The following is a 24418-nucleotide window of genomic DNA, read 5'->3' as shown; positions in this document are numbered from 1 at the left end:
CGCAGTGGTTGCCGGAATCTGGCACTGTGGTGGGTGAGGGTGTTTTTGTCATTTTACAAAATTTTTATAAATTGAGGTGTTCAGTTAAATTAACAAACCTAGGGTTTTTTTTGTAAATTTTTAAATTTTATCTCGTAATACTTTCTTATTCAACCATCAAATATTATTCCCAAAATCCTATCCAAAATACTAAAATAAACGGACTCCAAAATATTCAGTCCAATCCAGTGCAAGAACGACACACCGAACGCACCCCCAGTGGATAATTAACTGTGAAATTTGCTTTATTAAATTACATTATTAATCCTTAATATTTCAATTGGGTATAATTTAATTAAAGATTAACAATCAGACTAGCATAACATTTTTCAATTTTTTTTTTTATTTTTTTTTAGGTTAAATGTTTGATTTGAACAAAATAACATCTTAGAATATTAAAAGCCATCAATTTTGATAAAAATCCCCACTATTGTAGTATTTTTAACATGACATTTTCAGCTTTAAGAATCATCAATTCAAGCAAGTACAATGCAGTCAGTTCTTTCATGTACAGTTTACCATTACAATAGATTGCTTTCACTGAACTGGCCAGCTTCAACAACATCAAGCATTTCATCAGCTAGCATACACATGAACTTCACCCAATTCTTCGACTGGAACAGCATACTGCGAGTTCCAGTCAGCATCGAAAACTTCTTGTAGTTGTGCAACAATGGCAGGACTGTATGTTCCAAAGCTGACACCAGCTGTTGTATAGAAGTAATCCCAGACAAGATTGCTGGTACTAATATGAGCTCGCACATCGCTAACTGCATATTTTCCATGGTTCACTCGGGAAAACCCCGGATAGATATTTCCGGTATTGGTTCCCTTGTGAATAGCAGGTCCTGTCAAGTTGTAACCGGGTACCTTATAGTACTTGATCGCAACTTTCCCAGAACATTTGTTGTACTTTGAAGAAGAGCAAAGGACATTGGAGTAAAGAAGATGTTTCAGATATTGATCTGTGTTGTTGATAAAATGCGCCCAATATGCTACCAAAATCTTCACTTTTACATGCTTAGAGAAGACAACCTGTTATTCATGGTCATCATTGGAATAAAAAAAACTTCAGAATTTGGAAATTCTCTTAACAGAGAGACAAAAATGTATTATTTTGAAGGAATAGAAAGAAAAAAAGCGTTGTATCTTCATTGATACTTTTTTGAGTGAGCTTGGAAAAGCAATGATACCAGTAGTTACCTGTGATATTGCAGAGGAAAGGGATGACCAATAAACTGTTTGCTTCATATATTGTGATTGACCAAGCCAGTCCATTGTACTAATTCTAAGGGTTGCCCCATTTCCTACAGATTTAATTGTATCCACCCAAGCTTGTTCATCAGCCTGATATCTGCCAAATGAAAGCTGCAGACCAAAATTAGCATCATAATGGGTAAAATATAAAACATATAGATAATAAATATTAGCGCATTCCAACTGCATGGGTTCCCTATCTCATTTGGATGGTCTGACAAAAGCCTCATCCATCAATTGTAGCTAGAGGAATCAGCAAATTGCTTGAAATAAACACACATCATTTCTATTTTCCTAGAGCTTTGAGACATGGTTTCTCTTCCATGTTCTTTTTTGCTTACTATTCAAAATGATTTTTATAAGCATATATAGTTGAGGATTATTGCTGTTCTAAATGCAATGCCATAAAGCCTCTAAAAAACAAAATGAACATCCAAGTTCAAGATACTGCTTCAAATTTTCACTATACGCATCAAGATTGTTTTGTATCTGCACATAATTGTTTGTGTATAAATGTAAATAACACTTTGGATTTTGTGGTGAGTATCTGAAAAATATTGTTGTCCAATTACCTCTGGTGGAGCAAATGAGAGATAACTAGGTTGAGGCTGTAAAGTTGAATAATTGCGTCCAGGAGTGTCAATTTGCATTTCAAACATGTAAGGATCTGACAGTATTGGGTAGCCATCTACATGCGGAACATCCACAGATCTAGGAAGAGGTGACCTGTAATGATATAATTAAATTTTAACTGAATTGTCAAACTATTTTCACATTGTAAAAGAATAACAGCAGCTCAAGATTAAGGAGACCAGGCTTTCAAACGAACTCATTCACATACCTGCACCTATCTTTAGAATTGAGAAAATGAGACCAGCAGGGAACTGTTCTATTAATCTGCCACTGTTGGTCTGATACAGTTCTTGTGTAAGCTGAAGAATTAAGAGATCCAAGCTTCCATAGGTTATCAAAGTAGGCCTCAACCTTTCTGGCTATTCTTGGACAGTCAACAATATAAATTCCAACTTCCTTCACCTGTAACCATTTGATAATCAGGAGTCAGGACACAATACCACACCATTACCACGGAGCAGATTTGTGGACTCATCCACATGGAAGTAATTGGATAGATGCAGGAGTCGATGTGTTGACTTTCCTCCAAAATATATTATCAAAGGAATGAAACAACAAAAAATTGAATACTGTGTACCTGAGTAAGAGATTTCCAGTCATTGTTAGCAGATCCAATATACACATCACGGCGATCTGATATCCAAACTTTAGTGTGGACAATGCCTGACCCCCACCAATCACTGAGTAATAAGGTCACATTCTGCACATTAGGTCTACCTGAAGCAAGGTTTGATGGTTCAGTGGTGTAGTCAGGATACACTCCTGAATGCTGCAATAACCTGGAAAGGTAATCGAATTCACAAGCAACACAAAATGGTCTTTTTTATAGTACCAAATCAAAATTCACAAATATAATTTTGCTTGCACACATAGGAAAGTGAATGGAAGTTTCTCTAGGCTCCCATTTCCCAGGAAACTGAAGAAAAGAAAGGCCAAATTCACACTCTGACCAAATGCCAATCACAAATTAAGCCCAGATAGCATTAATATTCATAATTTCATATCTACGCTACATACTATCAGCTAGTCTATAACTTGCAACCAATGGATAAGCTTCATATCCCACAAGCCACATCAACATTTCAAGTATTACCTTATACTGACATTTTGGTCAGCGGCATTCTCCAGGGCCTGGTAAACATCAGAACCTTCCTGTGCACCAAAACTTTCCATATCTTCATCAGAGTAACCATAATCTCCTGAGCGAGGATCATGTGGGTGAGCCAACAGTTGCCAGTACTGAGCTATTATATCTAGTTTCTTCGTAGAGTTTCCAGCCATCCACTTTAACACATTCCCTGTACGATACAAATACAAGATGAAAACTCAATGACAAATAGCAATTAAAATTATAAAGAACCAAAACAAAGTGAAAAACTTCGATTCTATTTACCTGTAGAGAGAACGCCAGGGACACGTCGCAGGTGGGGCATGTTGGTGGGTATCGATTGAACCACCCATGCTTTGCATCTTCTTGACGACGATGACGACGAGACACTTGGCAGAAAAATATTGAACAAGAGAAAAAGAATAAACGATAACTTGATTATGTGTCCGGGTTTCATCTTAAATTACATGAATCTCTTACCAGTAATCTCTCTGATACACAAACTCTGCGTTCGTTTGTTTGTTTGTTACCGGGTTTGTAATAATACTAATGGTTATCGTAATCGAATCTCCATCACCAAAGGGTCGAAGATGGAAAGTCAACGAAAACAGAACTAGACCCTTTTATGAGCAGCCGCTTCTCATTAACTTACGCGATATCCGGCTATCCCCGGATTTTGTTACTGTACAGAGCCTGCAAAATTGTTACTGTACAGAAGTAACAACCACCATTAGATCGTGAATTCGTGACCAAAAGTTTTGACTGTAGTCCCTTGAAATTCTTTAAGTAATTTTATTTCAACATTGATGGAAAGATTTGCTTCATCGTTCTAAAACAAAAGGATGTATTTCCCATTTATAAAGCCGTATACTGCTGCTAATGTTTGGTTTATGTGGTAAGAATAGTTTGGTAAATTTGTGGCAAAGCTGTTGTATTAGTTTTACACGCCCCTTGGAGACAACAAATGTCAACCTCGTTGTCTTGTTACTAAAATTTACCAAACTTTGTCGACTCTTTTACCAAAACAGTCGAGAGTCATTATAAGAACCAAATTCTACCAATGTGAGAAGGACTTAGTCAGTCATGAACGCATCTACATGAAAGGAATAAATGAAACATGACAACTGCTCATTAGTTAAGTAGCGTTATAAGACAGTAGACAATCTAACATTTGGGAGTCAAGAGATGTTAGAAAGAGAAGGCACTCAAAATGAAACTGATTACAAATTTCTGCAGATGAACCCCTTCTTGGAATGCTTGCAAGATACAATGATAAACCACCATCAACTAGAACAAAAACCTACCCACTTTTTACACTTACAATACTCTTTGAATCTTTTTCACCTGTTCAACTCATATTAATCTCAAAATCCTTCTCCTCTAAGATATGGAGTGCCTCCTGTGTCTTGAAGATGAACCGGATGACTTGGTATCCCCAGGAGCCAATGAAGTAGGGCTTTGTGAACTCCCAGATGTCTCAGAGCTCCTGTTCTCTCCATGCCCTTTACCCACAACCCACAACTTATCAAATATTCTCCTTGACCGTGATGGTAACAACTGCACGACGCTTTTGCTATTTTTGCTGTTCTTCTTACTTAATTTCCCATTCTTCTGGAATTCCTCGTCTTTAACCTTCATTCGACTCATCTGTTTCTTGAGGGATCTGCGGTCATCTTCCACTGCTGCTTTCTCCCACTCTTCATCTGTGTTTGTTGTGGAGTGTGAAGCATCACGGGGATTGTTGTTAGGGGCATGAACCCCTGCAGCAGCTCTAACCTGCTCAAAAAAGAGAACTTGCACCACAACTCGGAGTGGCAGCCGTTCGTTCTGTGCCGCGTGCATAGATGCATCTATCGTCAGTTTTCTGACATCCATCAGCCCACATATCTTCTTTCTTTCCGCCTTTGTCAAGCCTGGGTGCTCCTGATGATATATTAATAAACCAGTACTTCATTATCAGTAATGTTCTTTGTTCGTTACATTCTCGTTCACAAGAGGAAAAGGTCATAAGAAATTAACAGAAAGATATTCTCTTCTGTTTAGAATCACGTCTGTATTGAGTTTTAACAAAAACAACTGAGATACACAAAATAAATGCTCAGGTACAAAAGCTTTACCTTCATGTACTCGTCAATGGCTTTGTACAGTCCGTCATGAATTGGTCTTGCAGCATCAGGAATTGACAGTGACAAGTCAATGAAACTGGAAAGAGAAAGATTTGGGTCATGTGCGATTTCCATGAGATACCCATCAACTAATTTACCGACACCCAACAAGGATCCATGCCCTAAAACAAAATCATCAGTTCCCTTCTCATTCCTCTCAACATCCAAACCCTGACTTGACTTTTCCTGCATCATAAATCGGTTCACAATGGAATACACCAGTTCAACATCATAAAAAGTGGTCTGAGGAGACCGTGCTGGGATTAATAAATCTTTAACAGAAGCCTCATGAAACTTTAAACTGATCCTGTTAACCAGATCTTCCCTTGATGAATCATCCACACCAACCAAGATGGCCACTTTCAACAGTTTCAGCAAGAAACTACAAGAACAACCAACTCCTTTGTCTGATGGCAATAAGCAAACAATTGTTTCCACCAGAAATTTGTTCCTCCTGGAATGAGCATCAGAAATCAAAGCATCAACCGAATCTGGCAACCATCTAACAGCATAGGTCCTCAGTGCCTCCCCGATCACAGAACCATCCATTCTTCCTTTAGATTTCACAGTAATCATGAGTCGCTTGTAGAGATCTATCTCCAGCTCACATATATCTTCAACCCACCAATCCTTTGGAACAGAATCATTTCTCTCCCCAAACTTTAGACGGTCCTCAATTATTTTATCAGTCACTGATAACTTCCGGTTATATGTGTAGGACCATGTAATGTTTGAAGGATCTACAGAGGTTTTAGATGCAATGGAATCTATACATCTTCCAACAATCTTTAGATCTTCAGACCACGGAAGAAGGGATCTAGTGGTTTGGAGAACAATAATGGAATCTTTCCAGCTACGGAAAATACTGGAATTGAGAAACACCTCAATTTTAAAAACTAAATTTCCTCGATCCACATCCTCAGTCATCTCAAGATATTCGGCTGCACAACGAGCAGCCACAACATTGTACGCATTGAGAGTAACAGTCATTCCATAGCAGAATTTCGCACAAATTTCAAAGGCTTTTGGCCCACCAGGAAAATCAACCATATTGATTTCATCAGAAATCTCCTCGCTGGCTTTCTGCACTAGTTTCTGCAACCGATTGCTCTTAGACAAGAGTGGAAACTGCAAAGGCATATAAAGGCAACAATTTTATGAATCAGGGCACACCATGCGGCGGAAGGAAAGGAAAACTTTCTGAGAATATAAAAATTAAAATAATTTGAAACAGAGCATAATACTTTAGTACTGTCACTTGAATTGTATTATTAGAGTTAACAGGCAGTAGTTAGCTAGAAAGATAGCATAAAGAATCTCAACCCTCTACCAGATTCAACCTGTGCAAAGAGGATTTATACCTTATGAAGATAGAACTTCACTTCACCAACATTTACGACAACATCCGTAGCCAGTTCAGATGTCACATACCTGCATGAGAAAATTAAACATGCTAAGCACAAAAGAGAGATATAAGCCTATCAAAACCATTTCATCTAATGTGAGAAATCAGTAAAACCCACAATTATCCAAAACATGGGCTATGATTCATAGCATGACAACTTCAAACTCATCACCAAGCAGCTATACGTTATCTTATCAACATGTTAATAAAGTAAAAGGAGATTCATTTGAAACATTTTACTTATCTAACCTTTTTGCTAAATAACTCGGAGCACTCTGCAATCCAATGAAATGAGACTAAGACATTAAAGATTCAACAAATGATTTATACTTTTATCTCTTTTAAAGCAAGGATTCAACCAAATATTAGTTCTGGGGCACTGATTGAAAATTTTCTAGCAACAAATAATTAGCCCAATTGCTGGTAGGTCAGTTCCTCCACAGCTCAGGTCTTCTGTACACGTTTCTAAGAGGCAAGGACCAAAAAAGAAAAAATTGAGTTCTAATGACGTCAATAAAGCTATGGTTCTAGCCCTTGTTAATCTGCCACCACCAAATAACAGAGTCAAAGATCAATAATCTTCTCACTTATCATTAACATGAGGAACAATTAACAACTTAAGGTCCTTTATAGCAAAACCATATCAGTGGAATTTTACCTACTTAATTACAGTAAACAACCTATAAAATATCATACCTTAAAAGATATCCACATTCTCTAATCTAATCAACAAACCCCAGCGCTTACTCTAAATCTACCAACCATCTTAACATGCATTTGAAAGGTAATGCACATGTAAGAGGTGAGGTCATTCCATTATTAAAAATGTCCCTGTGACAACTCAACAAGGTGATAGTTAATACCATCCATCCCACATGCAAACGTTACTATCTCAACAGTAAGATAGATAATGTGTTAAATCCAAGATTAGTTTAAAGATCAGCGATAATTCCTTGTTGAAAGTAGGAAATGTTAACTGTATGTGGAACATAAACAACTATTTACATAGGAAAAACTCACAGTATAATGATTAAACTCCTCCACCCTTTATGCCTTTAGTACATTTTGGACCACTAAACTCTCCTCAAAAAGAAGACAGTTCAACCACTGGACCACCCCCTCAGATACCCTTCTCTCTTTTCGTTTTTTTATCCATCTTTACTCTCACCCATCATGATACAAATTATAATAATCATATTTCTTCAAAAACACCCATGTGGTTAATTTGTTACCTAATAGAAAGAATATTTAAGAAACCAATCATGATTTCCAGAAAAAAAAAGAAATGTAGAAGTAGGTTAAGCTCTCATTTTCTATCATTGAAGTGTTAAATCTCCATCGAGTAACACACAAAACCCTTACGCAAAACTAAATATCATAAAAGAATAATAATAAATAAAGTATTTAACCCAAAAAGAAGAACATATATGCATCTATGTATGACAAACACAAGCTCAAGTTCATCTACAACAAACAGATAAAAGTTTTTTTTTTTTTTTGGAAACAAACAGAAATGAACGTTAAATCAAAAGAGTAAAGCTTCTGACCTGATGCATCTGCCATCAGCTTGAAAGGCATCAGGCTTGGAACCCAGCTTCATAAACTTCATTTTTTCTCGAAATTTCCCTCACAAATTTCTTTAGAAAACTACAGCAAAAACCTTCACAAAAGCATACAAACAACAAGGCTCCTGCTTTCTCTGAAACCACCCATCAGGTCTCTTCCTTGCTGTCGGATTCCAACACTCTCTCTCCGTTAATCACCAAACCGAGACAAACCCAGTTGAAGAAATCAAGAACCCAGACCACAAATGGCCTCTCTCTTTTTTTTCTCTCTTATCCCTCTCTATGATACTCTATCCTAACATGGGACTGGACTCCAAAACCAAAATATAGCTCCCTTATCACACCTCCTCGAACCCATCATCGATTTTAAGCCTTTATGATGACAATACACAATACTTATGACGCTAAATTATCAAAGAAAAACGAAGCTTTACGAGGGAGAGGGAATGAACAAATGAAAACAAATAACCCCCAAGTGAAAAAAAAAAATATGTATATGTAATTTATAAAGTAAAAGAAATAGCGTCAGAAAGAGAAGAAGAAGAAGAGAACAAACAAACAACTCTCTCTCTCTCACTCTCTTTACCAATATCTCACATCAAATCATAAATTCTCGCCGCCTTTGCTTTAAATCACCCTGATCCGCTGAAGATCTTCTCTCTCCTCTCCTCCTTCACTCAACTCCCTTCCTTTCCCTTCCCTTTGACGCGAATCTCAACAAATCAACGTGATGCATCATAATCGTCCCATCTATCTATATCTTCCTATTCTGACACACCACTCTTGTCAAGAAATGAAAGCCCTTTGCCCTCGTGGCTTCTTCGTGGGTCTGATATGATATGAAACTAAGTATGTAAATGAAATTATGAAAATGCAACTATGTAGTGTAATCAGTAATGTAATGTGTATAGGGATTAGGGGAGAGAGAGTAGGGGGACTACTACTGTGTGTGTTACAGGGTGGCTCAGAGGACTTTTAAGCTCTGCTTTTATGCCGTTAAAGCACGCCAACTTTTTTTTTTTTCCCCCCTCTCTTTCCCCGTTTTGCCCTTCCTTTTTATCTTTATTCTCCGTTTTGGGTTTGGTTTCTCTTTTTAGTTTGCTTCTGTTTCCTTACCGTTTGACGCGTTACATTGTCTTTTGACCTTTTTACGCCAGTCTGTTGGCTCTGATCTGCTGTTGCACCTGTATTTTACGGTTCTCTGACTGCCCGGTTATAGTCAGCCACGTGTCAAACTAAGGTCGGTACTGCTGTCGCTTCTTCTTCATGTGCCTTTCTGACTGGGGGTGTAGATAGTAACACTCGCTTCTATATTAAGAAAAACCAAACCAATAAAGATACCTTCTCTTTAAAATTTAATTATTTTAAAAATTTATAGTTATACGTGTGTTTGGCTTATTGTTTTTATTCATATTCTCAATCCTATTCTTTAAATATTATTTGACACGTTATTCCTAAAATATTAATCTATTTTTTAATTACTTTTATACCTCATAAGTTTATTAATTTTATTAAATACCCACAAAAAAAAAGTTTAAAAACTAACAAAAACACCTCCACTCACCAATACATTCCAGATTCTGGTAACCACTGCCGGTGGTAGTCAGAATCTATCACAGCAGTCACACGACCATCGAAAATGGCTGGTAATGGCTAGATCTGACAGTCAGCTATGACCATATCTTTGGCCGTTGCTGACGGCCAAAAGATGGCCTTTTCCAACCGTCGAAGGCCACATCCGGCCAGATCCGTGGTGGATATGGCCGGAAAATGTCATATCGATCGAATACCCTCCAGATCCGATCGGTATGTGTGGTTATCCAATTTTGCAGCCAGATTCCGGTGGTGGTGGCCGGAATCTGACACTGCGGGTGGTAGGGGTGTTTTTGTCATTTTACAATATTTTAATATATTGGGGTGTTTATTAAATTAGCAAACCTTGAGGGCTTTTTCATAAATTTTTAAATTTTATCTCGTAATACTCCCCTATCTAACTATCCAATACTATCCCCAAAATCTTACCCAAAATAATAAACCAAACGCACACTATATCATTTGAAACCTTAGTATTCTAAAGATATATATTAAGATAATTTTTATTTTAGTAATGTTGAATAATAATTTACGAAATTAAATTATATGACAACTAAATAAATCATGTTTATTATAATTTTTAATATTTTAAATTTATTTTTATTTTTATTTTTTTGAGTAATACTATGTGCACTAACCAATGTGTACTAATCCAAGTACTAACATTGAAAATTTAAAAATTTTTTTTAGAGGGAATTTCAAATTTTTAATGTTAATACTTAAATTAGTATACATTGGTTAGTACACATAGTTTTATTCGATTTTTTTGTTGTATTGAGTTGGTAAATTTATTTATTTAGTTATATTAAGACAAATGTGATCTTTTATCATCCAATCTAAGTCATTCGAAAATATCCATTTAATTTAAAGAATGGACTGATTTTGATTGATTTTGATGATCACAAATTGTGAGCTGGATTTATGCTAAAATAATAAGGGAAAAAACTAGGTGTAAATATTTATTAATTAAAATGTGACTATATTTATTATTATTTATCCTTTAGCTAATTATTTAATTGGTCCAATTAAATCCAATTGTAACTACATTGGGACGAAAAAGACATGAGGGATTTAATTTAATTTTTTCTTTTTTTTTTTATTTTTTATAACATAAACTTATCTATCAAGACTTAACCGGTTTAACTTATTTTTTATTTTGATTTTTTCCTATTTTAACTTATCTTTTATTTTGAGAGGGAAGAAAAAAGTGAAAATCGATGACGACGGGGGAGAAATGTATGTGTTTGTGCAAAAAAAAAGAAAAAAAAAAAAAAAGAGGAGAAATCTGTAAAAGGTGAAGACTAAAGAGAAAATAATTTGGAGATTTAGGGTTTTTTAATTTTAAAGTGAAAACCGATTTTATAAAGCAGTTACAGTTAATCGGTTTTAAAATCTCTTTAAACTAGTAACTGAATTCGAATTTCCAGTTCATGTATTTCGTTGAACCGAAACCAAACCAATTTTTTGGAAAACCAATTCGGTTACTAGTTTAATTTGGTTTTTACATTTTTTTGAATACCTCCGTGGCAACTTCTCTTAAGGAAATTGTTACTTCTAATGTCCCTCAGAAAATTGTGCCTTCCCAAATTATACAACTTGACGGTGCAAACAACCTCCACATAAAAATATCAAAGCCCTCTAATAGGGGTATTTCATTTTTATTTTATTTTATATAATTATGGGTACTTTTGATATGAATAAGAATATATGAAACATGAATTTTATTTTATTTTATATTTAAAAAATAGAAAAAGGATGTGCATAGGGGTGATTGGTATTAAATTTGAGGGGCTTCATATTCCTACCATAAGCTATAAAAAAGCACAGCATGAAATAAATTTAGAATAATACTACGTCAACAAACTTTTTCTTACCGTTCTGAAATGACAGTTCTCAATTAGTTGGTTCAGAATGAGTCTTACATAGGTCCTACATGAGTCCCACTAATTAATTGTGAATTGACCAATTATGAACTGTCACGTCAAGATTATGAGAGAAAGTTTGTGAAAAAGTATTGTCGGCGTAATATTACTCTTAAATTTATGAAGAATTGGAATCAAGATCTTTCTCTATTAGATATGTCATTTAATAGAAAGCCATAATGATGCAGGTAGGGTTCCATCCAATTGCAGGCAGTATATAGAAAATATTAGCAAGTACATTTATCTATCTGTAGAGAGGAAGAAGAACTATAAATAAAAAATTATTCCCAGAAAAAGGCTTCATCTTCAAGTCTTTTAGCAATTTGCAGTTGATTGAACATGTGAGCATCTGAGCAGAATAAAACATCCAGGATATCCTGCTGCAAAACTTTTATATATATATAAAATTTATGTGTGCTAGCTCCTCATTTGGAACAACCCCATAAAAAAAAAAAAAAAAAGACATTTTTACACTCAGATCCTGCTGAAACCATTTTAGAATGGATTAAGAAACAGTCACATTAAGTCATTAATAATGAAGATTGATTGATGCCAACTTCTTATCCTATAATTTTCACTCAAGGGACCACCAGAGAGAGAAACATCCATCTTCAGCATTAGGTTATATATAATCAAACACAAAATAACTGGATTCCTCCAGGCATATTGCAGTAGTTAAATAGACTGGAAACTGAAGTACATAAATACCCAGAACCCAGGAATGAGAAAATGTTAAGTTTCTGTGCATGCATGTATGGCCAAGAAGAAGCTCTTAAATTAATTATTCAACAGAGTAAAATATATATATGGATGGATAGCTAGGTGAAGATCAGTTAACTATAAAGGAGGCCGGTGTGCAGTGGATTGCAGCATGGTTGGTCATCCCGGTTCCCGGTCCCAGTCCCAGAGAGCTAGGTAGGTGGATACAGTACAGAGAAGTGGGGAAAGGAGGGGGACCTGGTTTGTATATGTGCAGTTACTCATCTTAATTGGGTGATAAATATAAGTTGGACCATTTTCCCTTTCCAACCACCAAGTTCCTCCTCCTTTACAGCTGCCTCATTATTGTCCCATTCAACTACTTGTCAACCTTTACCCCCAAATTCCTGTAATTCTATCACCATTATCACAACATTCAACTCTACTTCAGTCTTTACTCTATACACATTTATAAGTCTTTTTTCCCTTTGGATCTCCAGAAAATAAAGAATCATTAACTTAGGCTTCAATCAAAACTTTTTACTTGTACATATTGTTTTTAAACAAAATGTTTGGGAATGATTTTAAAGTGGGTGAAGACTATAGTTGAAAAAGAATAGGCGTGAGGAGAAGCCATCAAAAATAAATGATGATATGGGGGAAGAAGAGAGGGCGGGTCCCAAGAGTGTTATAATGGGGGATAGTGTGGATGGAGTTTTGGTTGGCAATTTATGGGGAAAGTAGGGGACCAATAAGTAAGCTCCCTTTATGCCTAACCTCTTGGTGTTGGTGTTGGTGGCGGTGGCGGTGTGGGTAAATTAATTGGGTTTTTAGAATAAGTTCCAAAGAGTAGTGGGTGTTTTTGGGTTTACAAACTCTAGATTCTCTCCAGGTTTTATGCTGTTAAAGCTAGACATGATTGTACTATCTACTTACTCATACCCCATTTCTCTCTTTGACACCAATCATGTATTTGTGGAATATACCCATATCAACAAAATCAAAAAAAAGAAAAAGAAAAAGTACAAATAATAAAAACTATGAGAGATAAATTATCCGACCACCTAAGGAGTAAGTCGAACTAGTGTATAGGTAAACGTAGTTGGGGAACACTCAACTGTAACAAATCAAATGGGGTGAGTGTTGATGTTTGATTTTGACACTAATTATTCACACGTGTGGAATGCTGAGTTGACTTAGAAGACACACAAATATATGGGGGGATGAAACTGATTAAGAGAAGAACAATATTTAAAGTGGTTCAGATACTTAAACAAGCAAATTTTGTCCACTGATATTGTATTAGTGTATGACATCAGGTCGCATTCAGCGAGCTGATTTCTAATCTAGAGAATACAAGTAAATACACAAGAGAGAGAGAGAGAGAGAGAGAGAGAGAGAGAGAGAATGTATGCTGTTTTTGAGAAAAATTAGCTAATCCCATAAATAAAACAGGAGCCCTTTATTTATAGTGAGATGATTTGAGGTAATAATTGCTAAATTTGCGAGTGGGTCAAGCTGCTGTGCAAATCCTTCTTTGTGTCCCGTCATTCACCTGCTCAAGAGATTTTCTCGACTTGCGCAGGGATTGGACACGTGGAACATTTATAGCCTTTCACCAGCCTGACGCATACCCACTATACTGGTAGGAGCATATTGCTCACGTCAGCATGCAACGTGGCTACGCCTGGACCGCTGCAGAACCTTATCCAAACTCTGACCGTCCACGCTAACAAGGCTTGGTGTCAGCCCTACTTTTTCAGGCATAACAGTGAGCATGGGTACTCCAAATGGTTACGGACAATTAAGAATAGTGTAGATAGACGCATTATCTTAGTTTTGATTCCCGCATCAACAATTTTGAGCATGATGATGAGCAGAGACTAGATATATAGGAGTGAACTGTGTCTGTAATGGGATTATAGTTTGGTTTGAAGTTGGTCTAGGCAATAGCCTCATCATAAAAAAGGCAAAGCTTTAAGTTCCATGTAAATAAAATATGATGATTTACTTTATTTCAAGTCTTGGTGGTAATTGATACAAAGTCATTACCACTTTTAAGCTGCACGATGTGGTGGCAGCTAGCTAGCTTAATGATGCCAACAATGCCGAGACAGGGCAGGCAAAAGTGTGGCAATAGCTGAGCCAGCTCCATCGTTTTTTAGGCAAAATTCTACTAGAGCTAGCTAAAGCGTGCATGCATGGCATCGCCTTTTGTGCAGATATAACCATTTACATCCCAACAAAAAACCCTACCGTCCTGCCTCCATCATGAAAGCAACTAAGCGGCCAGTACGGTGTTGATTCTATCACACTTTAATCTCATGCACCTCTCAAAGTATCTTTCAGCATGACTTCCTTTTACACAAACAACAACAACAACAACCAAGTATCCAGAAGTTGACTTACCATAGCAGGCTGCAGGGACCATGCACTTATATTTTGAGGGTATATATTCTTTGTGGTTATTTGGATGTATATACATGTCTGACCTAGGAAAAACTTTCTTGAATTTCATATATATATATATAGAAATTTTTAGATGTGATCGTCCGTACCAGTGATTAGAAACTCGACCCATGCAGTGACTCGACCAAGCCACCGGGTCAAGGGTCGAGCGGTTTAAATGAGTTTAATTGGCGGGATAAACCGGTGCTAAAGGTTTGAAATTTAACAAAATCACCCTTGAAATTACATGTGAGTCTCCCTAGATTTGAAATCTTGCAAAAACACCCCAAACACTGCTGTTGGCATCGGCAAATAGGGTATGTTTCCGGCGACGACATGTAATTTTCAGCTCTTAATATCATAAAATAATATTTATAGATTCCCATTTTATCGTTGCACTTTCTATAAAATTTCATATTTGCCCTTTAGTCAATTACAATAATGCCCTTATCTCCATTGCATTCTTCATGAACTTCTACCTCTTTTTACTCCTCACATTTTCAACTAATTATGAGTGAAAAGACCATTTTACCCTAACAATGTTTTTAAATAATTTCATTCACACTTGTTCAAGATAACTTTAACAAGATTCAACTAAAGGTATTAGGACATAAATAAAGCTATGTATCTTAATGTGGGCGTTACACGACAACACTCTCCATCATTACGAAAAAACTCCCCTCAGCCTCTTGACCAAAACTCATCTCACCTCTCCCTTGTTCGTCTCCCTAATCATTGGCAATAACAGGCTTTTTCAGGCGACATTGTTTTGTGATTGCCGGTCGATTCACTCATCGAAAATCGACATTGTTGCCACCATTCCACTCACTGGCCAATACTCTTCAAAAGCCCTAACATTCTAGTCTTCAATTGTTCACGGATTGATGTTCTAATTTTCTAGGGTTTCGGATGAATTGAAAATTTTGTAACCCAACTTGGTAAAGGCCGCCAATCATGGTTGAACCGGTTCAACTAGCAAGGCTAGGTCGGGTTCCTAATCACTAGTCCGAACTGAAGTTTTTAATGCGGAAACTAATGGTGAGCGAACAATTGTATGTCTTTAATTTTGTATTTTGTGAAGATAGTAATAGTGATTAATTACTTGACTTTGATCCGTATGTTAAAAATTTCAAGAAGTTCGCATCAAGAATCATTATATATTTGTATTTTTTAAATAAAATTATTATTGATCTACACAGTTTGTTATTGACAAGATTTAGAAGAAGTTTACAAGCCCGATTTGGTTGGGCCTGTTTGGATTTCTATGGCCCAATTTAGTCCACTAAATCTAAACTGGCACATGGGTTGGCACCCTAAACTCTTATCTTGGTTTAGGCCCAATATACCGATAATAATAACACCTCCTCGATTATATTTAAAAGGATTTATTTAAATAAGAAAAAAAATATTATATACTCCTAAAATTTTAAACTTCTATAAAAGTATAAAAAAAATCATCCTTAACTTAATACTTTATAATAGTCTAGAGCATTTAATTGATCATAAAAATTATTTTAAAAGAATTTGTAAAATAAACCTAATTTTGAAATCAATAATGAATATACTATAAAAACTATTCTTGGATGGTCGGATAGAGCGATAAAAACTCTTGAGCGTATAATTTAGCATGTCTTAAATTTAATTTCCTTCGATTTCTAATAAGAGTAATTATTAAAGAGTTTATTTGATTATTAACTTTAAGGTTTTGAAGAATTAGTTGTAATACACGTAAACTTGACCTGAAGACAAATAAAAATACTATAAAATATTAAATATTGCATAAAATAAATCTGATTTTAAAATCAGTAATGAACCTACCGTAAAATATTTTACATGTATAATAAAACCAATTAACAAAAAAGGTAACAAATAAATGATTTTCATGTTGTCGTAAAAGACCGATTAGCTAAATAGCTGGACCCACACGATTAAAAAAGTGAAGACGTGGCAAAATCAGAGGAGATCATGAAAATTCACCGTACCAAATAGTTCAAATCGAACAGGAGAGAGACTGGGGTTCGCCGATGTAGTGTCCAAGTCCAGCCCCTGCTTCGCTCTCTTCTTTCTTTTATAAACACAACAGATCTGAAAAAAATTTCCATATCTTTTCTCTAGAAACAAACAAACAAACGCCATGGATTTTCGAAGAAGATCCACGACCATCGCTGCAGTTCTTCTGCTTCTCAGTCTCATCCATGGCTCCGTCTGTTTCTACCTCCCGGGCGTCGCTCCCGAAGATTTCCTCAAGGTCAACTTTCAGCATTTGATTTCTCTCTTGATATTTTCTGATTTGAATTAAAGCTTGTCGATTTGTTTTAATCATTGATGATTTGGTTGTTCGCATGGAAATCGTTTTTTAATTTTATTTTAATGTTTGTCAGATTCAATGCTGATGGATTCGTGGTTAGTGTAAGCTAAGAATCTATTGATATTTTTTTGTGAAAACTATCGATTGATTATAGATAATTAGTTGTGAATGGTTTAGATTTGTACGAGTTCTAGTTTGTTGTCACTTACTGTTTTTTTTTTTTTTTTTTCTTTGTCATGCATGTGATTCGATGTTGCATGATGAAATATTGTGGTAGCTTAGCTGAATTTGTGATATCTAGGTCTTTCTAGGGCAAATTTCTTTCCGTTTAGTGCACAGTTGAGATGACTTAAGAGCTTTGGTTGTTGGTGAACGAGGGTCTTGTGTCATCTCTGAATCTATATGTCGGCCAAAAATGTCATTTTGCATGTTGTCTTTCTAAATTTATTGCTAAGTAATTGAAGGTAAGTGAAAAAGTTTGGAAATGATCCTTGATGATTAGATGAAGTGAAAAAAATGCGGATCAGCATCTTGATATAATATTATCTTTTTTAATCAAGATTCTGAATTCTTGCTATTTGCTTAGTGTCAATAAGAATTTATTGGGAATTGGCTGTGATTAAAGTCGTTTTTCGGTGCAGGGAGATGAGTTGAAGGTGAAAGTGAACAAATTGATCTCTACAAAGACCCAACTTCCTTACTCTTATTATTCCCTTCCGTACTGTCAACCAAAACAAATATTGGACAGTGCAGAGAATCTTGGGGAAGTACTTCGTGGTGATCGCATTGAAAACTCTCCTTATGTGGTTAGTTTCTACTGACACTATAATTGTCTAAGACAGTGCATAATTTTAGTGTTATTGGCATTTTTGCTGATTCAAAATTTTGCAGTTTAAAATGAGGGAACCACAAATGTGCAATATTGTTTGTCGGATTAAGCTTGATGCCAAAACCGCAAAGAAGTTCAAGGAGAAGATTGATGATGAATATCGTGTCAACATGTATGGGATTTATTTAGTTAGATATTTGAATGTAGTTTCTAATTTCATTGAGATATGTTTTGAAGTTGCTATTCTTACAATCTGTTATGCATACTTCAGGATCCTTGATAATCTTCCTCTGGTTGTTCCCATAAGACGGATAGATCAGGAATCTCCAACTGTTTATCAGCTTGGCTTTCATGTTGGTCTCAAAGGCCAATATACTGGGGTATATCCATTATTTATCAGCGTTGAAGCTCCTTTTTCTTTTTCCTTTTCTGTTTAATGCTCCACTTTCTGCTTTTACTTACTTTCTTATGATTAAAACAGACCAAGGATGAAAAGTATTTTATCCACAACCACTTAGCATTTACTGTCAAGTATCACAAAGATTTGCAGACCGACTCTGCAAGAATTGTGGGATTTGAGGTTAAACCATTCAGGTCAGTTCTTCTGAGTTTTCTTGTTGTTTATTGTTCCCACTTATACTTATGGTGATAGTATGTATATATAATTTACCTGTAATTTGCAGTGTAAAACATGAATATGAAGGGAAATGGAGTGACAAGGTTCGTTTAACAACATGTGATCCTCACGCCAAACACACAGTTGTTAATTCCAACTCTCCTCAAGAAGTTGCAGAGAACAAAGAAATTATATTCACATACGATGTTGAGTTCCAGGTATGTTCCTGCATGTTGAACTTTTTAACTGTTGGCATTAATTCTTTTTTCTCAGTCACTTGAGCATTACATTTTGGCGCATAACACTCCTCACGAGTTAGGCAATCTGTGTTTTTATTTCGTCTGGACCATCCTGGCGAAAAGATTGCTGAGCTTAATTTTATTTGTCAAATCTTTCCTGTGTCAGTGGCAGAGAACGATGGACTGCTTCTAACTAGTTGACATCTATATATTCTCATCTGTTATTGTCCTGCTATCTACCTTACAGGAGAGTGATGTGAAGTGGGCATCAAGATGGGATGCATATCTTCTAATGAGTGATGACCAAATACACTGGTTCTCTATTGTCAATTCTTTGATGATTGTTCTCTTCCTCTCGGGCATGGTGGCTATGATAATGCTTCGGACACTATACCGTGACATTTCTAAGTACAATGAACTTGAGACCCAGGAAGAAGCTCAAGAAGAGACAGGATGGAAGCTTGTCCATGGGGATGTTTTCAGGTCCCCCAGCAATTCTGATCTACTGTGCGTCTATGTTGGAACAGGTGTTCAGTTCTTTGGAATGTTACTTGTTACTATGATCTTTGCCATTCTTGGCTTCCTCTCCCCTTCAAACCGAGGTGGGCTCATGACAGCCATGCTCCTTCTTTGGGTCTTTATGGGCCTTTTTGCTGGTTATGCCTCAGCTCGTCTGTACAAAATGTTCAAAGGATCTGACTGGAAGAAAACCGCTTTCAGAACTGCAATCACGTTCCCTGGAATTGTCTCTGCCATTTTCTTTGTCTTGAATGCTCTCATTTGGGGCCAGAAATCTTCTGGAGCTGTGCCATTTGGGACAATGTTTGCTTTGATTGTCTTATGGTTTGGTATATCACTCCCACTTGTATATGTGGGTGGTTATGTTGGTTTCAAGAAGGCAGCAATTGAGGATCCTGTGAAAACAAATAAAATCCCAAGGCAAATCCCAGAGCAGGCCTGGTACATGAACCCAATCTTCTCCATTCTAATCGGAGGAATCCTTCCATTTGGAGCTGTTTTCATCGAACTCTTCTTCATCCTCACCTCAATCTGGCTGAATCAGTTTTACTACATCTTCGGCTTCCTCTTCTTGGTGTTCTGTATCCTCGTTGTTACTTGTGCTGAAATAACCATCGTGCTCTGCTACTTCCAGTTGTGCAGCGAGGACTACCTTTGGTGGTGGAGGTCATATCTCACCTCTGGCTCCTCAGCACTATACCTCTTCCTTTATGCTACATTCTACTTCTTCACAAAGCTTGAGATCACCAAGTTTGTTTCTGGGGTGCTATACTTCGGATACATGCTGATTGCTTCTTATGCCTTTTTTGTCCTAACCGGTACCATCGGTTTCTATGCGTGCTTTTGGTTCACTAGGCTCATTTACTCATCGGTGAAAATCGATTAATTGATGCTACTGGAGCTACAGGGTTAGACTGTTCTTATTCTTCACTTCCAATACAGATCACCATCTCAAGGTGAGATTCAGAAGTAACGTATGATTATGCCCTTCAGATGTAAACTTTCATGATCATTTTTGGTCGGAGACGATTCTGTTTTTATACAATCTTATATTCTTTTTAGCTTCTTTGATATTCATTTTGAATCATATTATAGATGTTTAATGTATTTGAATTGGTTTAAATTCAAGTTTTAGAAACTCTCTTCTTGGGTACTCTTACGGATTTGAAACATTTGCATATCCAACAGAACAGTAAATAGAGTTGAGAAACAAACTACTATAACACCATTACATATTGTAACTTACAAAACAGACTACTTCCTAGGATGCGTATCCTCTGGCCTCGCTACATTAGCAGACACCCTGGCAACATCAAGGGCGTCAGCTTCAGGCTTTTTCTTAGCATATAAGGTTAAGTATCCAACCGTAGCAACGATGAGAAAGCCGGCAGCTGCCATAATGGGGGTGCTGAACGGTAGACTGCGTCTCTGGTGTAGCACGTCACCAGGATGGTGGCCTGGTGGCCTCCTGGACCCCTCCACACCCGCTTTCTTCACTTCTTCAGGACTCATCTTGTGGGTGTCTGCATTTCTTCTCCAATCTTCATCCCCTGTCATGTCTCTCAACTTCTCTTGTTTTCTGAAACTCGATGCCATGGGGGGTTAAATCTGTCTGTGTGGGTGAAGCTGTTTTGCCACGTTTCTCTACACGTAGCAGTTGCATGGCGTTGCACAAGGACAAGTGTTTTGAGTTATGCTTAGTGTTATCACCGTATGAATTTATCGTTTTTCGGTGGGCATTAAACATGTAACCGATTAGTAACAGTAATAATATGCCACAAAACGCCTCAGCTTAATCCAAAACTTTAATGTAACGTACTTGGAATATAGAATTAATGATTTTTTTTGTTTTTGTTTTTTTTTTAAGTTCACTTTTCTCTCGACCGTTAGATGAGACATCATCGCCTTTCAGGAAAAGTAACCGTTACCTCCTTGGTAACGTACATAACCCACCGCCTTGGTAACGCACACAGCCCAGAAGCCCACTCAGGCCTGTCCTGTCCAGACATGGTAACGGCTACTTCTCTCTTTTCTCCTCTATAAATTCAACACAACGAGCCCTTGTAAAAAATCATCTCACTCTCGCTTTCTCCCAAAATCTTCAGACTTATACATCCACCAATTTCAAGCTTCTTCTCTCTCAGTTCCATGGCTTCTTTTTCAACCACTCTAGCGTCTTCTATGATGCTCACACTTCTTCTCCTCAGCTTCTGTGAAGCTAAAGATATCGTGGTTGGTGGCAAAACAGATGCATGGAAAGTCCCTTCTTCAGAATCGGATTCTCTTAATCACTGGGCTGAGAGTTCCCGTTTCCGAATCGGAGATTCTCTTGGTAATCACTACTTCTTTCTTGCTGCATGTGTGAATATTGACTATTAATTTGTTTAGAAAATGACCCATTGACATGTCTCTTTTTACAGTGTGGAAATATGATGCTCAGAAAGACTCGGTGTTGCAAGTGAACAAGGAAGCTTATGTTAACTGCAACACTACAAACCCAATTGCAGAACACAAGGATGGAAACACCAAGGTGGCGCTGGACCGATCTGGGCCCTTCTACTTCATCAGTGGAGTGAAGGGGAACTGTGAGAAAGGTGAGAAGTTGGTTGTGGTGGTTCTGTCTACAAGGCACAGGCTCATTTCTCCAGCACCTTCTCCAATGGAGTTTGAGGGTGGTCCGGCTGTTGCTCCAACAAGCGGTGCTTCAAGCTTGAAGGGTGGTTTGTTGGTTGTATTAGCTGTTCTAGCTTGGGGGTTGTTTTAATTGAAATGGCCGGCTTCGATGTTGAACAGATTAGGAGAGTTTTGTTTATTTGTTTGGGGGAATCAAATTATTTCATTCATTTTTTTTTTCTTGGTTATATGATGTTAGTCCTTGGCTGAGATTTATAGTAATATATTAAATTCAGAGTGCCAATCTTTTTCTTTTTATCTGTTATTTATTTTCTACAGTTACAGCACAAAATCAAATTTCCATTATGAATCCAAGTTCTCACTCCCTTGCAGTCTCGGTCGTTGTGAGTTACATGAAAAGATGCTCTAATTATTAAACAGAGCAGCTCCACTATGTCGATATTCAAAAAATAACATCATCTCCTTGACCAAATGTCAAGTCACCCAGTTCTCAAGACCAGCAGTAAATTTATTATTTTCCAAATGTCAAGTGAAGGAAGAGAGAAGAGTTGGTGGCATTTTATGATTCCAAAACCTGTAAAACACCATAACATGTCTGTGCAAAACCTGTAAAACACCATAGTCTCTGCAAAACCTGTAAAACACCATAAAATTCACATATCATAATTTTCAGAATGCAACAATATCTCTAAGTTTGATAGTTAACTTAATTCTACAAAATCTCTATCAGAAAACTTTTTGTCTTTTTGAACTTAGGAGCCAGCACTTGTCTTTTTAAAAGAAACATTCTTCATTTAACTTCACAAAAACATGATCACTTCATAACGGATCTAACACATTAAAAGGAAAAATATCAACTGAGGACTACTAGAAGAACAATGAAACCTATACAGCGCAAAAACACTGAATAGTATCTACCAGGATAATATGGGGGAATCACCCCATTGGGTTTTCATCTCCATCAGGGACATCAGCTTGTAGAGGTCCCTGAAGACCATCTTTACTATCGCCAAGAAGCTCACGGGCTGCTTTCTCAAGAAATTCCTTGGCAGCAGCCTGAACATTTTTTGTTTCAGATGATTGATATTTCCTCTTCTTTTGGACACTTCTCTCTGTATATTTGATCCTAGTACCTTCTCCTCTACTGATATCCTTCATGTTTTTCCTCTGTTCTGCATGAGAGGAAAAATTCTTGAATTAAAATACTCCCAATAGTTATAGAACAGATAACAAGAAAGTTTTCAATCACCTACCTGGGGTCAGATCAGGCAAAGAATGCTCAATGAAACGGGTCGCTGCCTGATAATTTAAGGTAGTAGAAGGTCGCAATGGTGCTTCAAGAACAAATTCACGCTCATGTTGTTAATAATAATAACACAAAAAGTATCACCAATTAAACCAGTAAACCGCAATCCTAAGCAAATAATAGAACAAAATGCTATCATCTTGCCTTTAATATATAAGAAACACATTAGAGCTGAAATCTAAGACCCTGAATGCTCCAAGAATGTTCATAAAGATAAAAAAGATGTACCTTTACTTAAATCTATGAACCGGGTAAGTTTGTCCTGATACAAGCTTACTCTCTCCTGTAGATTTTAAAATCAGGATATATCATATTAATGAGGCAAGATTCAACACAAAAATCCTATAGCAGAAATACCCAATTCATTTATTCAAAAGTTAAAACCAAAAAGTTCAAAAATTTAAGTTCCACTTTCCCACATATATGAACCACAAATTTATTGCCAAAACCTCAATTTACAAAGAATAAATTGAAACATATCGTTTTAATTAAAACAAGAAATATAAGAATACATACAAGCTCGGATTTAACAGAATGATCATCTGGGTGAACTCCACTGCATCTCAACCTCACTGCAAAATACAGAATTGCAACTAAACACATTGCACAAAATTAATGATAAAAAAAAAAAAGAGAACTTTATAAGAGTAAAGTATATGAAAATTACAAGTGTAGAGGATGGTGGTGGCTTTAGCGAGCAAGAAGAGCAACTGAGCCCGTTCGAGTGGGGGCATCTCAGCCAGGACATCTGGGTCAGATAGAGACAGGAGTTGAAGCAAATGGGTTCTCACTTGTTCCACATTAAAAGACGTTTTCTTCACCGAATCCATAACCGAGTCTGGTATCACTCTGCTTTCTTCCATTGTTGAGTTGTCGTTTGTAACCACTGTTTTGGGATCTTTCCTACTTTCACTCTGTGTTCAGAGACGAAGATTGAGTATTTCACACGGTTGGAGTTTAGGATTGAAAGCACGAAAAGACTTTTGAGTTTGTATGTTTATACGGTCGCTTCTGTAGTTGTTAGGGCTTTTGAGGTTTCAAGAGAAAGAGGTTTATATAATGACCGGGTGAAGTACCATTTTGTGTGATATGTAATTATAAAATATAAAAAGACAAAAATATCTCATAAAAAA

General features: G+C 36.6%; 6 protein-coding genes across 7 annotated transcripts; 2 read left to right on the top strand and 4 right to left on the bottom strand.

Moving 5' to 3' along the window:
* Window positions 1–446: 446 nt before the first annotated feature.
* Window positions 447–3990, bottom strand: LOC116138018 (phospholipase D Z-like). Its single transcript, XM_031423715.1, has 7 exons — window positions 3323–3990; window positions 3023–3227; window positions 2507–2708; window positions 2138–2331; window positions 1869–2022; window positions 1243–1407; window positions 447–1074 (listed from the first exon to the last, which is right to left on the bottom strand). Exons 1-7 carry the CDS (start codon window positions 3492–3494, stop codon window positions 616–618), a joined length of 1551 nt encoding a protein of 516 aa, XP_031279575.1. The 5' UTR covers window positions 3495–3990; the 3' UTR covers window positions 447–615.
* Window positions 3991–4135: 145 nt separating this feature from the next.
* Window positions 4136–8344, bottom strand: LOC116138017 (BTB/POZ domain-containing protein NPY1). The gene is made up of 4 exons (XM_031423714.1): window positions 8155–8344; window positions 6564–6633; window positions 5155–6330; window positions 4136–4960 (listed from the first exon to the last, which is right to left on the bottom strand). The coding sequence occupies exons 1-4, from the start codon at window positions 8214–8216 to the stop codon at window positions 4418–4420; spliced, it is 1851 nt and encodes a 616-aa protein (XP_031279574.1). The 5' UTR covers window positions 8217–8344; the 3' UTR covers window positions 4136–4417.
* An 8521-nt stretch (window positions 8345–16865) lies between these two features.
* LOC116137995 (transmembrane 9 superfamily member 8) lies at window positions 16866–20452 on the top strand. Its single transcript, XM_031423690.1, has 7 exons — window positions 16866–17082; window positions 17784–17948; window positions 18034–18143; window positions 18243–18351; window positions 18453–18565; window positions 18655–18805; window positions 19074–20452. The coding sequence occupies exons 1-7, from the start codon at window positions 16969–16971 to the stop codon at window positions 20229–20231; spliced, it is 1920 nt and encodes a 639-aa protein (XP_031279550.1). The 5' UTR covers window positions 16866–16968; the 3' UTR covers window positions 20232–20452.
* A 122-nt stretch (window positions 20453–20574) lies between these two features.
* On the bottom strand, window positions 20575–20905 carry LOC116137993. Its single transcript, XM_031423689.1, has one exon. The coding sequence runs from the start codon at window positions 20900–20902 to the stop codon at window positions 20600–20602; it is 303 nt and encodes a 100-aa protein (XP_031279549.1). The 5' UTR covers window positions 20903–20905; the 3' UTR covers window positions 20575–20599.
* Window positions 20906–21355: 450 nt separating this feature from the next.
* On the top strand, window positions 21356–22270 carry LOC116137992 (early nodulin-like protein 1). The gene is made up of 2 exons (XM_031423688.1): window positions 21356–21677; window positions 21766–22270. The coding sequence occupies exons 1-2, from the start codon at window positions 21494–21496 to the stop codon at window positions 22107–22109; spliced, it is 528 nt and encodes a 175-aa protein (XP_031279548.1). The 5' UTR covers window positions 21356–21493; the 3' UTR covers window positions 22110–22270.
* Window positions 22271–22423: 153 nt separating this feature from the next.
* Window positions 22424–24341, bottom strand: LOC116138117 (nuclear nucleic acid-binding protein C1D). 2 transcript variants are annotated; one of them, XM_031423858.1, is made up of 6 exons: window positions 23953–24341; window positions 23802–23857; window positions 23514–23568; window positions 23233–23313; window positions 22898–23151; window positions 22424–22613 (listed from the first exon to the last, which is right to left on the bottom strand). In XM_031423858.1, exons 1-5 carry the CDS (start codon window positions 24146–24148, stop codon window positions 22916–22918), a joined length of 624 nt encoding a protein of 207 aa, XP_031279718.1. In that variant the 5' UTR covers window positions 24149–24341; the 3' UTR covers window positions 22424–22613; window positions 22898–22915. The 2 variants fall into 2 exon arrangements, with proteins under 2 accessions (XP_031279718.1, XP_031279719.1); XM_031423859.1 differs by having other exon boundaries at window positions 22424–22585.
* Window positions 24342–24418: the final 77 nt, after the last annotated feature.

This window comes from Pistacia vera, unplaced genomic scaffold (assembly GCF_008641045.1).
Source record: "Pistacia vera cultivar Batoury unplaced genomic scaffold, PisVer_v2 Contig338, whole genome shotgun sequence".
NCBI classification, from domain to species: domain Eukaryota; kingdom Viridiplantae; phylum Streptophyta; class Magnoliopsida; order Sapindales; family Anacardiaceae; genus Pistacia; species Pistacia vera.
This window is presented reverse-complemented; position numbering and strand designations above follow the sequence as displayed.

Coding starts and splice junctions, on each gene's coding strand:
- LOC116137992 (XM_031423688.1), top strand. CDS start 21,494: ATGGCTTCTTTTTCAACCACTCTAGCGTCTTCTATGATGCTCACACTT. Junction 21,678..21,765: donor CCGAATCGGAGATTCTCTTG/GTAATCACTACT, acceptor CTCTTTTTACAG/TGTGGAAATATGATGCTCAG.
- LOC116138017 (XM_031423714.1), bottom strand. CDS start 8,216: ATGAAGTTTATGAAGCTGGGTTCCAAGCCTGATGCCTTTCAAGCTGAT. Junction 6,331..6,563: donor TGAAGTTCTATCTTCATAAG/GTATAAATCCTC, acceptor ATGCCTTTGCAG/TTTCCACTCTTGTCTAAGAG. Junction 4,961..5,154: donor CCATTGACGAGTACATGAAG/GTAAAGCTTTTG, acceptor ATATATCATCAG/GAGCACCCAGGCTTGACAAA.
- LOC116138117 (XM_031423858.1), bottom strand. CDS start 24,148: ATGGAAGAAAGCAGAGTGATACCAGACTCGGTTATGGATTCGGTGAAG. Junction 23,858..23,952: donor CACCACCATCCTCTACACTT/GTAATTTTCATA, acceptor TGTATTTTGCAG/TGAGGTTGAGATGCAGTGGA. Junction 23,152..23,232: donor TTTGCCTGATCTGACCCCAG/GTAGGTGATTGA, acceptor CCTCTCATGCAG/AACAGAGGAAAAACATGAAG.
- LOC116138018 (XM_031423715.1), bottom strand. CDS start 3,494: ATGAAACCCGGACACATAATCAAGTTATCGTTTATTCTTTTTCTCTTG. Junction 2,709..3,022: donor GACCAAAATGTCAGTATAAG/GTAATACTTGAA, acceptor TTACCTTTCCAG/GTTATTGCAGCATTCAGGAG. Junction 2,023..2,137: donor AATTCTAAAGATAGGTGCAG/GTATGTGAATGA, acceptor ATATCATTACAG/GTCACCTCTTCCTAGATCTG.
- LOC116137993 (XM_031423689.1), bottom strand. CDS start 20,902: ATGACAGGGGATGAAGATTGGAGAAGAAATGCAGACACCCACAAGATG.
- LOC116137995 (XM_031423690.1), top strand. CDS start 16,969: ATGGATTTTCGAAGAAGATCCACGACCATCGCTGCAGTTCTTCTGCTT. Junction 18,144..18,242: donor GATGAATATCGTGTCAACAT/GTATGGGATTTA, acceptor TGCATACTTCAG/GATCCTTGATAATCTTCCTC. Junction 18,352..18,452: donor TCAAAGGCCAATATACTGGG/GTATATCCATTA, acceptor TGATTAAAACAG/ACCAAGGATGAAAAGTATTT.